Below are 12,887 nucleotides of genomic sequence, written 5' to 3' on the forward strand. Positions count from 1 at the left end.
TTGGTACGTACTACACTACTTTCTCATCAGTTCATTCCCCGACGCCAAGTTTATTTGATATTAATCACAAGTTACAAAACAATTGCACTTCTGACTAATCATTCTAACTTCACAATCTAATTTGGATATTATGTAACTCTTGGCGAGGGCGTTTGCGAGCATTGTAACACTGCTCTTGTCAAGCAATGATGAGAAAGGATTAGAGGCATTCTTACATTGTCTTCTCCTTCCAACATTTGAACTACAGCTTTCATGGAAGGACGATCTACGGTACCATCGGATGCACCATAGCCCCACAATTGCGAGTTTCTTCGCGATTTTAGCATCGTGCTCTTGCTCAACGTGGATGCGGATGTCTTCTCCTTGATCTAGAAGATTATAGATCCATTCGGGAAATAAACTTGGCTGCTGTTCGCGTCAGTGACTAACATTTTTCCCGCCTCCAACCATTTCAAGTAACAACATTCCAAAACTGCATACATCCGACTTGTAGGACACGCTACAAGTTCCTAGAGAAGACTTCAAAAGCGATGTAACCCATGGTGCCCTAGCGCTTGTCAAGGAAACTGCACTTTGATCGCTTGGCGCACAACTTGGAAAGACCAAAATCAGAGATTTTTGGATTGAAGTTTTCATCCAAAAGAACATTGTGAGGTTTGATATCAAAATGAAGGATTCGTTGGTCACATCCGTTGTGAAGGTACTCAATTCCTTTGGCTACGCTGAGAGCAATATATTGTTGAGAGTTAAGCTGCATACTAGTTTTGAATCAAGCTGCAGATGTTAATCCTGCAGATTGATAGTGAAGAGGATGATGAAATCGAAGGAACTGAAGAACTTTCCTTTTAAAGTAATAGCTGTTATAGGATATGTCCAACAGCTAGTTTTCTTACTATTTTAGGAAATTTTACAGCTTGTCATTCTTAGCTGTCTTAGTATTTTCTGTCAGAATAATTTCTAGCCTAGGTGTAAGAATCATAGCCTCCAATGACCTTGAATGGTCGGAGATGAGTCCTTGTGTCCTAGTTTTTAGGATCTGCTTTTTTGGCAGCTTGTGTCATGCATATAGTGTGATTTTGGCCTGATGCAATATACGAAAATAGATGAATCATTCTCATTCTCTCTCGAGTTTTCTCTCCTTTGCATACGCTTGCTTACAAAAGGTTTTATTGTTCTCAGAATCGTCTCTAAAACCAGCAAGCTAAATACCAAATTCTAACATGGTATCGAGCTCTGTCCGATTTCGAGAAGTGGCGTGAGTGAGAAAGGGGTTTTCCTGAAATCTCTATAAGGGATAAAGGTTGCTCTTTTATTGTGTGGTTCACTGAGACTCACATCAAAATGGTGGGATCAGTTCTGCAGTGGAGATTTACGAACTCCACGCTCAATGGTTCAAACTATGATTTTTGGTCAGTAAAAATGGAGACTATCCTCATAGCATATGATTTATGGGATGCAGTGGAGATTGGAATACAACCACAGCCGATTATTGAGCAGGAAGCAGGCTCTGAAGGCACTGGAGATTAAGAGAGTGAGGCTGAGGAAATTCTAGTGGAAGCACCTACTATCTCCAGAGAAGATAAGATCAAAAATGCCAAGGCTTTGAGTCTTATTCAAGGAGCACTGACAGATCAACTCTTTCCTCGCATCAGAAATGAGAAGACTGCAAAAGGTGCTTGGGAAATTCTAAGAAGAGAGTTCAGAGGAGATAAAAAGGTAAGAGCTGTGAAATTACAAGCTATTAGAGCTGACTTTGAATATTTGAGAATGAATGATGTTGAATCTCTGGATGACTACTTGGCTCGTTTTTTTGAAATTGTAAACAACCTGAAATCTCTAGGAGAAGATGTAACAGAGAAAAGGATTGTCCAAAAATTGTTGATGAGTCTAAGTAGGAGGTACAAGTCCATAGTGTCAATCATTGAAGAAACCAGAGATCTTGACACTATTAGAGTTGAAGAAATTCTTGCATCTGTCAAGGTTTATGATAAGAGAGAGGATTTGCATGATGAAAGGGACAAATTGGCAGGAACTGAGAAAGCTTTTAGCAGTCTCAGAGTTGGAAATGATCAAGCTTCTGGAGCTAACAAAAGTTCTCAGGGAAAGCAAAATCAAAAATGGCAAGGACAAAACAAAAAGGGCTCAAATTGGTCTCAAGGTGGAAATTTTAACAACAATAATGGCTCTGGAGGGAATTGGAACAGCAGCTTCAATTCACAAAACAAGCAAGGGAGTAGTAGTCAAGGTGGTGTGAAACCACAGTGCCAAGTGTGTCAGAAATACCATTTTGGTATATGCAGATATAAGGGAAAACCCAAGTGCGGAAAGTGCAGTCGATTTGGTCATTTAACTAAGGACTGTGAAAGTGGTAAACAAGTTGCAAACTGTGCAAAAGAGGAAGAAGTAACCACAGGAACAATGTTCTATGCTTGTCATGCAAGCTCAATTGCATCAAGCAAGTCTGTGTGGTTTGTCGACAGTGCTTGCAGCAATCACATGACCTCTCAAGAGTCCTTGTTGATCAATCTTGATAGGTCAGTGACCTGCAAAGTGAAAATGGGCACTGGTGACCTTGTTCAAGCCACAGGAAAAGGGACACTAGTAGTTGAGACAAGAAAAGGGAGAAGATATATAAATGAGGTGCTGTTAGTCCCTGGTCTAGATGAGAATTTGTTGAGTGTAGGACAAATGATGGAGCATGGGTACTACATTCTATTTGGAGGAAACTATGCATTAATATGTGATGATAGCAGCCTTGATAATGTTGTTGCCAAAGTAGCAATGGCTGGAAATAGATGCTTTCCATTGTCTATGGAATCTATCTGCTCAATGGGAATGAAAGCAGCAGTACAAGTAGATCCATGGGTTTGGCATAGGAGATTGGGGCATTTGAACTTTGCAAGCATGAAAAAAATGCAGCAAACACAAATGGTGCTAGGCTTACCTGATTTCTCAGAAAAAGAAGGAGTATGTGAAGGCTGTGTGTATGGTAAAAGCCGCAGAGAACCATTTGAAAATGAGAAGTCTTGGAGAGCTAAGCATCCACTTGAGTTGATACACACGGATGTATGTGGTCCAATGCAAAATGAGTCCATTGGAGGAAATAGATACTTCATCACATTCATTGATGACTATTCAAGAATGTGTTGGGTATATTTTCTCAGAAACAAGTCAAGTGTGATAAGTGTGTTCAAAAAGTTCAAAGCATTTGTTGAGCTACAAAGTGGATTCAACTTAAAGAAACTAAGAAGTGACAGAGGTGGAGAGTACACTTCACATGAATTCCTTGAGTTTTGCAGTGATCTTGGCATGGAGAGGCAACTGACTATTGCCTACTCACCTCAGCAAAATGGGGTTGCTGAGAGAAGAAACAGAACCATCTGTGAAATGGCAAGATCAATGATGACTGAGAAGAAAATCCCTGTAAAGTTCTGGGCTGAAGCAGCTTGGTATCACTGTGTATCCGCAAAACAAAAGTGCTATACTACTTCAGTTTGCATAAAACTCCATTTGAAGCTTTCACAGAAGGAAACTGTGCAAAACACCGAGAGTGTTTGGAAGTATATGTTACAGTCACATTCCATCAAACCTTAGACAGAAGTTTGATGACAAAGCAAGCAAAGGAATTTTTATGGGTTATGGCAGCTGTGAGAAGGGTTACAGGGTCTATAATCTTCAAACTGAGAAGATTATACTCTCTAGAAGTGTTGTTTTTGATGAGAACAAATCCTGGAATTGGGAAAGCAAGCAAGATGAAACTGTTTCTGTGCCTTTCATCTTTGAAAATGGAAATTCTGAGATAGCTGAAACAGAAGAAGCCTCTCATGAAATTCATAGCATTGATTCACCAAATCTGAATCAATTAATCTCAGATGATGAACATGTCTCTGGAAGAAATGGCAGTGGCACCAATCAAGGGTCAACTCCGAGCAATACACCAGTAAAGCTGAGAAGTTTGGAGGACATTTATGCAAGATGTCACATGACCATTATTGAACCTGAAACTTATTATGAAGTTGTAGAAGACAAAGCATGGAAGGAAGCAATGGATGCTGAGATTGAAACCATTGAAAAGAATGGAACTTGGGAGCTAGTGGAAAGGCCTACAGATAAACCAGTCATAGGAGTCAAATGGGTGTTCAAAACCAAGTTGAATCTGGATGGAACAGTTCAAAAACACAAGGCTAGGCTTGTAGCTAAAGGGTATGCTCAAAAACCTGGTATTGATTATAATGAAACCTTTGCCCCAGTGGCAAGGTTAGATACAATTAGAACTTTGATTGCACTTGCAGCACAAAAGGGTTGGAAGTTGTTTCAATTAGATGTTAAGTCAGCCTTCTTGAATGGAGTACTTGAGGAGGAGGTTTATACTGAGCAACCAGAGGGGTTTGAAGTGAAAACAGCAAGTCACAAGGTCTATAAATTAAAGAAGGCCCTCTATGGTTTGAAGCAGGCTCCCAAAGCCTGGTACAGTGAAATAGACACCTATCTAACTAGCTGCAATTTTAAAAGAAGCACCAGTGAGGCCACCTTATATACTAGAACTGATGAAGAAGGAAAACTGATCATTGTCTCTATATATGTTGATGATATAGTTTATACTGGAAACAGTAATGCTTTGCTCAGTGAGTTTAAAAGGGACATGATGCAAAAGTATGAAATGACTGATTTAGGACTCCTACATCATTTCTTGGGAATGGGAGTTCTACAAACTGAAAATGGAGTGTTTATTCATCAAAGCAAGTATGCAAAGTCCTTGCTTGTGAAATTTGGTCTCGAGGATTGTAAGTCAGTAACAATTCCTCTACCCACTGGTGAAAGATTAAAGAAAGTTGATGGAAGTGATTTGGCTGATGAAGGTTTGTTTAGAAAAATTGTTGGCAGCCTGTTGTATCTGACTGCAACCAGGCCTGATATAATGTTTGCAGCCAGTTTGTTATCAAGATTCATGCACAGCCCCACAAAGAAGCACATGGGAATTGCAAAAGGAGTTCTTAGATACATTCAAGGCACTCTCAGCTATGGCATTGAATTTACAAGGGATAATAATGCTGTTCTGGTTGGCTTTTGTGACTGATTGGGCAAAGTGAAGATGATGAGAAGCACATCCGATATGCATTCAGCTTTGGTAGTGGAGTTTTTCATGGGCTTCACTACAAAACACAGTTGCATTGTCAATGCAGTGAATATGTTTCAGAAATGAGGCAACACTCAAGCTATCTGGCTAAGGTTTGTGTTGGATGATTTTGGTGAAATGCAATCTGATGCAACACCATTGTTTTGTGACAACATGTCAGCAATATCAATGGTCAAAAATCCTGTTTTCCATCAGAAAACAAGGCACATAAACCGAAGGTATCATTTCATAAGGGAAGCTTTACAAGAAGGGGTGATTGATATAAAATTCTGCAGAAGTGAAGAACAGTTGGCAGATATTTTTACAAAAGCTCTGCCCAAAGATCGATTCAATTATTTGAGGTTGAAGCTTGGAGTTAAACCAGTAAGCAGCTTAGGAGAGGCTGTTGAGAGTTAAGCTGCATACTAGTTTTGAATCAAGCTGCAGATGTTAATCCTGCAGATTGATAGTGAAGAGGATGATGAAATCGAAGGAACTGAAGAACTTTCCTTTTATAGTAATAGCTGTTATAGGATATGTCCAACAGCTAGTTTTCTTACTATTTTAGGAAATTTTACAGCTGTCATTCTTAGCTGTCTTAGTATTTTCTGCTGTAACAATTTCTAGCCTAGGTGTAAGAATCATAGCCTCCAATGACCTTGAATGGCTGGAGATGAGTCCTTGTGTCCTAGTTTTTAGGATCTGTTTTTTGGCAGCTTGTGTCATGCATATAGTGTGATTTTGGCTCTGATGCAATATACAGAAAATAGACTGAATCATTCTCATTCTCTCTGAGTTTTTCTCTCCTTTGCATACGTTGCTTACAAAAGGTTTTATTGTTCTGTAAATCAGTCTCTAAAACCAGCAAGCTAAATACCAAATTCTAACATATATTGCAGCTTCTCCCAACCAAGGAAATGGTTGTTGCTGTCTGCTGATGTTATAAAATTCTGCAGTGAACCGTTTGGTGCAAATTCATAAACCAAAGCTCGTCTAAATCCATCAGCACAATAGCCAACCAATCGAACCACGTTGACGTAGTGGATTCGACCCAATGTTCCCACTTCATTGATAAACTCTTCCCCATTTCCTTTGGAATTGTTGAGGATCTTTACAGCAACAAAGATCTCATTGGAAAGCTTTCCTTTGTACACTGTTCCAAAGGTCCCCTGTCCCAGCTTGTCTCTAAACGTATTGGTGATCCTCTTTATATCAGCATAAGAGTACCTTGTGGGCTTGAGAGCTCTGTAATTTTCCAAAAATTCTTCAATCATGGTTTGTTTTCTGTCAAAAGTGTACAACCGATGGAGAGAAACAAGTGCCACCACAAATAAAAATGAACCCAGGATCACACCTACAGATTGTATATTCCGTCAAGAACCTCTATCTTTATAGAGAAAAAGAGATTTTGGAAAAAAAAGAAAAAAGAAAAAAGAAAACAGAGGACAAAGGGCATGCATGGCTCACCTATAACCACTAGCTTTGTTGAGGCACCTGTAAAAGATTTAATGCCATTAGATTCTCATGTCCCCAAAATCGTTCAATCATTATTGTATTTTATTTTGCAGAAAAATCATATTCTTGGTTATCTTTATGTTATATGATGCATTACAGTCTATATGCCAGAAATTTCCTTCTTTCTTTATTTTTTTGCATTTCCTATCTAATTCATGGTAGCTAATGCAACATAAGATATTTAATTGCATAAATTCTTGATGGGGAGCAAAGGGGTGATGCCTGACTAGTATAGTGATATGGATGAAAGACTATACCTTGTTTGCCCACTTTGAAGCACTCCGTTTCTGATTCAGTGTCATTGTTGTTCTTCAATTTACATTTTCCACCTTTCCTCTCACAATGTTTACATTCTGGTTTGAACCATTCCAAACGAAGAACATGTTCTGCCTCGAATATATCACGTGGAACAGGTGGAAGGTTATACAGTTTGGTACAAGACGAAATGGGAAATGTGTCAATGGAAGAATCTGAATATATAGCCAACATTTGGTGGCTAGTCCCACTAAGGCAGGGAATTTGATAATATAAATTTCTATCTGCTGGTGAACAATTGAATAAAGTATAATCTTGGTACCCACCCCCTTTGAATTGGAAGGCAGAGGCAGACAGATTAAGTTTATGAAGCTGCCTGGGAACACAACCATCTGGATCAACCACTTGAATTACCTGAGATTTGTAGTTGATATGAGTGACGGTGAACTTCACTGAAATTGGCAGCTCAAGCACCGTATTGTTGCCTCCATTGCAGGACAAATCAAATCCGGGGTAGCCACAGTGATCAGGAGCGTATTTGAGTTGAAAAGGGAATTTGATAGGTGGACCGGAGTCTCCACAGCGTAATTCTTCTGAGCACTCATTTTGGCACGCTCCAATATTAACTTTGAAGCCTACCATGTAACACCCCGACCCCAAATTTATCCCATGTTTTAATTTAATTAAGTGGAATTGAGAAATTACCCGTGGGATAGGGGTATTTTAGTCATGTTCTTATTCGGAAGGACTTTGGGAATTCCGGTTGTACCGTTGCGTAGAGCACGGTGAGATGAGTCCGTAGACACGTAGTGGGCTCGAATCGGAGTTGTAACGAGAGAGATATAATCAAAAGAAGCTCAGTGGCATAATCGTAAATATTTGGAAAATGGATTTTTGGTTAAAAGACGGAATTGCCCCCGTCTCTTTCTCTCTCTCCCGCCTCTCCCTCTCTCCTCGGTTTCGATGGCTGGAACAGCCGCCACGCTTTGGCCGGCCGTGCTCTCGCCCGCCACCAAACTTGATCGGCCAAAATGACTGGCCGCTGGCTCCTCCTCCTACCCCAATGGGTCTCGCCACCGGGATTTCGCTGAAAATAGAAGAAAACAACCCGGTTTCGCTGAACTCGCCGGCCGTTCTCCGTCGTCCGCCACCGATTCCAGAAGTGAGGTATGGTTTCTCACCTATTTTCCGAGCTCTAGCTGATGTTGGGTAGGATTTCATAAATTTTGAGGCTCGAGCTCGATCTACGAATTGAAATTCGGCCGGTTTTGCGATCGCGATTCCGCCACTTCCGGTCAGTTTTTGGGGTATGCCCAAGAACAAAAGTGGCTCCAAATTAGGTATATTACCTAGGGTAGGAGTCTTGGCTCTTGATTTGGAAGTTTTCCGCGATGGGTATCGCTTTGACACCCACGCTGCCGCGGCGGTGGCGCTGCGGGGCACTGAGGGCATTTTTGTCCCACCGCGATCCTCTCGATGCGTCACGAGCGCGTAGGTGTGCTCGATCTCATTTTGATGCCGTTAGAGTTCCGAACGGATATCGCATATCACGTATTTTCCGGTTCGCTAGGTTTGGACCGTTGGATGGTCCTAAAGTTATAATATGTTGATCTAGGTATTACCGTGATCGTGTAGGATTTGACGGATCGTAAAATGGAGTCCCGATACTCAAATGTCAACCCTAGGTTAGGTTTTAGCGATCGTCCGATCGTGCGGCGATCGTGAGCGATCCGACCGCCCGATCCGACCAAACTTGCAGGACGTGTGTCCTAGACCTTGTAGAACCTATAGGAACCGTCGGATAATAATTTGGAGGTCGTGGGTCCCGCGGGCCTGTTTGACCAAGTTTGGGTAGTTTGACCCTGGGTTGACCGTGAGACTTTCTTTGTAGTTCTACCATCCCAGGAGGGTTAGAATGACCTTAGTGACAGGTCTTGAGCGTTGTTGAGTTAAATGGTTTATATGCGAATTTAGAATATTATTATATGATTTAAATTGTGAAATTATCAGATGCTATACCAGGGTTGAGGTTTGTATAGGAGTAAAATTTATATTTTATATATTTAATTGTGTGGATGTATAAAAGTAAATAAAGCGATCGAATGTTAGTTTACAAAGTGCTATACGACTACCCTACGCACTCTCCCTATATTGTGATCATGTTGAGGCCTTTAAACCCGTGGGTGGTGAGAATGTAGTCAGCCAAAGTGAATAAGATGAGGGCTGGTGAGAATGTAGACAGCCCAGGAGGTCGCACGCTCTTTAGATTAGCCGCTTGATGACTCACGTGGCGGGTGCGTCCCCGACGTATGAGGAGATATGATTATGTGAGGGCGGTGAGAATGTAGCCAGCCCATCAGGAGGTCGCACGCGCTTTGGATTAGCCGGTTGATGCACCCCATACACGTGGCGGTGGTGCGCCCGACGATGAGGGGAGATATGATTGTGTGAGGGCCGTGAGAATGTAGTTAGGTCCAGCAGAGGTCGCACTCGCTTTGGATTAGCCGCATGTTGATGACTCATCACGTGTCCGGCAAGGCCCCGACGATCGGAGATATGTTTGTGTGAGGGCCGGTGAGAATGTAGCTAGGCTCTGCAGAGGTCGCACGCGCCTTTGGATTAGCCGGCAGTTGATTGCACTATACGTGGCGGTGGGTCCCGAATGCGTATGAGGGGAGATATTATGATTGTGTTTGGTGAGTTGTGATGATTAGATCCTAGAATATATGAATTTGTATGGTTGTAATGGTTTATTTGGTATTAGGAGCCAGTGATAGATACGAAAGTGCTACGTGCGGCTGATCCCTTAGTAGAGGCACGAAAGCAGCCTGAAGTTACTAGGTGCAGCCACAGATTAGACCCCACTTAGGTGGTCTTATTGAGATTGGTTTGGACCTCGTTGTTGGTCCCAAAACTTGGTTGAATTGAGTCTCGTCCTGTGGACTAAGTGAGTTAAGGTGCACATAAATAGATTTCGAATTTATTATATACAAATTTATAAATAAACCCAATCCTAGACATGTATTTATAAAAAAACTCAAGCACTATTTAAACATAGAAACACACCCAAAATCAACCCCAAAGTCAACTTTTTGGGTGTGTTTATAAATGGGTTTTGAGTGTGTGTAATGATGGGTTTTTGGTGTGTTTATAAAGTGTTTTGGGTGTTGGGTTTTTTTATAATTTCAACATCCATTTTGGGTGTTTTAGTGAAACTCCCTTTATTATATGCATGTTTGATGCATTAAGTTATTTTAAAAACATTGTGGGCAGTCCTGCTAGAATCATTTGAAGGCCGGAGGCCATTTATGTAAATTGCATGAGATTATATTGTGCGTATGCCGGTTGGTTATAAAATGTGTTTTATGCAGTGGAAATTTTGGGAAATGTTCAATTTACAGGGGACTCACGAAATTTCGGCAGGAAGTCTCGTGCCTTAATCCTTTCAGAACGAGGACATAGATTTAAGGAGTGAACTCGGCATGGGGTGATGCCGGGGTCTCCGCAGGTTCGCCTCGCTTCTGGGAAATTCGGGTCCCATACCATGAACAACAGGATGAAGAAAGAAATTTTCATCTCTGAGGAAATACTCAACTTTTCGCTGCACCTTGAACATCTAATCATACTCCCAATCAGTTTTTTTTATACATCTTTTTGAAAGCCGCAGAATTGGTCTAAACCTTGTCCTCCTAATAATGACTTTTCTTTTTCCACTGGCAACATTATTCCACAAGTTAAGACAAATAAAATCTCATTTCCGTGTTGACAAATCAACTCTACCCTCTGGAAAATGAAGTTAACAATACATTAAAAAAAATTCCATGTTGACAAATAAATTCCTGCCCACAAAATTTCTTTATCTTGAATAATATAGAAAAATCTGAATAATGGAGAATCGGAAACGAGTGAGTGTTTCTATCAGGGTTTGGTATTTCATCCACATGCAATTTTACATACTTTCTGTCACAGTTTTCAAATAATCATGTACCAAACTATTTAAGCATCACCACATTCTCTGCAATAGCTGAACTTCAGCAATAATAAATTTTGAATTTTCGAGAAAAGGAAAAGAAGAAGAAAAGAAAATGAATAGATAGCCAAAAATATGAGAACTTTCTCCCAGCAGTACGTAATGATTTACTGTGGACAGGAAAAAGTGCTGGTGTTCAGATCTTTTGCAGGTACCTCAAAAAATAAAAACAAAAAGCAAAAAACAGAAGAAAAAAAAAAAAAAAAACCTTGGTGTTACAGGGGAGTTGGGGCAAAATTTAAGCAACTCTAGTCCTTGGTCTATTTTCACCTGTGCCTGCATTTGTTGCACTCTGTCATGTATATACTTTTGACAGAACAGAAACTCGAGCCATAATTGAAGAAATGTTTGGAAAATAACAGAGCTCTCAAGCCCACAAGGTACTCTTATTACCAATAAGAACACAAGTTGGGACAAGGTACCTTTGGGACAGTGTTCAAAGGAAACCTTTCCAATTCAATCCTTGTTGCAAAAAAGATCCTCAACAATTGCAAAGGAACATTGTGACGAACCAATGCACTGATCTGGTTGCGCTGATGGATTTAGGAGAGCTTTAGTTCATCAACCTGGTTGGCTTTTGTAAATGATCATTAGCACACACCGAGAACAATCTCCTTGGCTGGGAGAAGCTGCAGCATATTACTCTCATCATAGCCAAAGGAATTGAGGCACGGATGTGACCAACGAACCCTTCATTTTTGATATCAAACCTCATAATGTTTTGTTGAAAGACAACTTCTACAAATTAAAATTTAAAAAAATTCTGATTTGAGGATCAAACTGCAGTTTCCATGACAACTGCTAGTCTGACAGGGTGGGACCATTGTTTACATTCCGCCTTATGCGTTCTCCATGAACTTGGGTAACGTATCATACAAGTTAGATATTCACAGTTTTGGAATGCTGTTACTTGAAATAGTTGGTCACAGAGGAGAATACCGTCCATGTTTGACTTCACAAAATGGATCAAGGAACAGGGGGAAGACAAATGCACTCGTGATCAAGGAAATGGTGATCAAATTGCTAAGAAACTTCTTGTCGTTACGGTTTGGGGCATCTGGTGGTGCCCAGTAGATCGTCTTTCCATGAAAGCTGTCCTTCAAGCCTTGAAAGGAAGGGGAATTTAACAACGCCTTCTAATCCCTTTTACCTCTAGCGCTTCAATAGGAAATAATGTAACTAGGGTTGCTTTGGTGTTGTAACAAGTATCAAATCAAATCAAATAATGCTGCTAAATGAAATTGACCCATACTAGTACTGTTCCAATTGTGTCCCCACTTACAATCACAAATAATGAAAAGCCTAATATATTAGGGGTACCACAGTAATTATAAATTAGTTTTTCAAAAAATAGAAATAAAATAAATTCACCAATGTTTTCTCTCACTACTTTTTCATCTTTCTTCTCTTATTTCTCCGGTAATATTTGTGCATGTGTAGGATTGCTAGTAAACAGAATGAAAATGATGACGTTTCAAACAGATTCTTGAGTTTTGGTAAAAAGATGACGGGCAGTTACACTCATTCTCAGTCTCACTACTTGTGGAAGTGTTGAGGTTTATTAAAAAAAAACAAGACTAAGAACTGGAATTATAACAAAATAATGGCCATTCTTAAGTCACTTTGTTCACTTGTTACCAAGTTTTCTGCACATCTAGTACTTGTATGTCCTAAACTTCATAGCTTAAAAGTTCGGAGTCCGTAGACGGGGAAAGTCAAATGATATCAGGAAGGCCTTAACAATTCCAGCAAGTTACATGTCGAGAGAGTGGGGAGATATTGGGACAAAGATTAGGGAATAGAATTATAACACATTGCATTCAAATTGGAAAAATAAGTACACAACAATACCGAGTGATTAGGGTTGGTATTAATTAGGACACAAGATAAATACTACAACGGAAGCATGTATATACCCCAATTTGTAGAAGATTGGCATGCTACAGACTCATATATTAACAGTGGTGTAGC

At 40.3% G+C, this 12,887-nt stretch overlaps 1 protein-coding gene across 1 annotated transcript; it reads right to left on the bottom strand.

Moving 5' to 3' along the window:
- Nucleotides 1-5,874: 5,874 nt before the first annotated feature.
- On the bottom strand, nucleotides 5,875-7,528 carry LOC148916778 (rust resistance kinase Lr10-like). The gene is made up of 3 exons (XM_089052284.1): nucleotides 6,889-7,528; nucleotides 6,584-6,610; nucleotides 5,875-6,470 (listed from the first exon to the last, which is right to left on the bottom strand). Exons 1-3 carry the CDS (start codon nucleotides 7,526-7,528, stop codon nucleotides 5,986-5,988), a joined length of 1,152 nt encoding a protein of 383 aa, XP_088908410.1. The 3' UTR covers nucleotides 5,875-5,985.
- Nucleotides 7,529-12,887: the final 5,359 nt, after the last annotated feature.

The sequence above is a fragment of the Prunus mume genome, linkage group LG5 (genome assembly GCF_029339155.1).
Source record: "Prunus mume cultivar Tortuosa linkage group LG5, ASM2933915v1, whole genome shotgun sequence".
Classification (NCBI taxonomy): domain Eukaryota; kingdom Viridiplantae; phylum Streptophyta; class Magnoliopsida; order Rosales; family Rosaceae; genus Prunus; species Prunus mume.

Excerpts from the sequence above, each read along its gene's own strand:
- LOC148916778 (XM_089052284.1), bottom strand. The coding sequence starts at position 7,528 with ATGGTAGGCTTCAAAGTTAATATTGGAGCGTGCCAAAATGAGTGCTCA. Across the intron at positions 6,611-6,888 it reads CTTCAAAGTGGGCAAACAAG|GTGCCTCAACAAAGCTAGTG; the intron begins GTATAGTCTTTC and ends AATCTTTTACAG. Across the intron at positions 6,471-6,583 it reads AACAAAGCTAGTGGTTATAG|GTGTGATCCTGGGTTCATTT; the intron begins GTGAGCCATGCA and ends TACAATCTGTAG.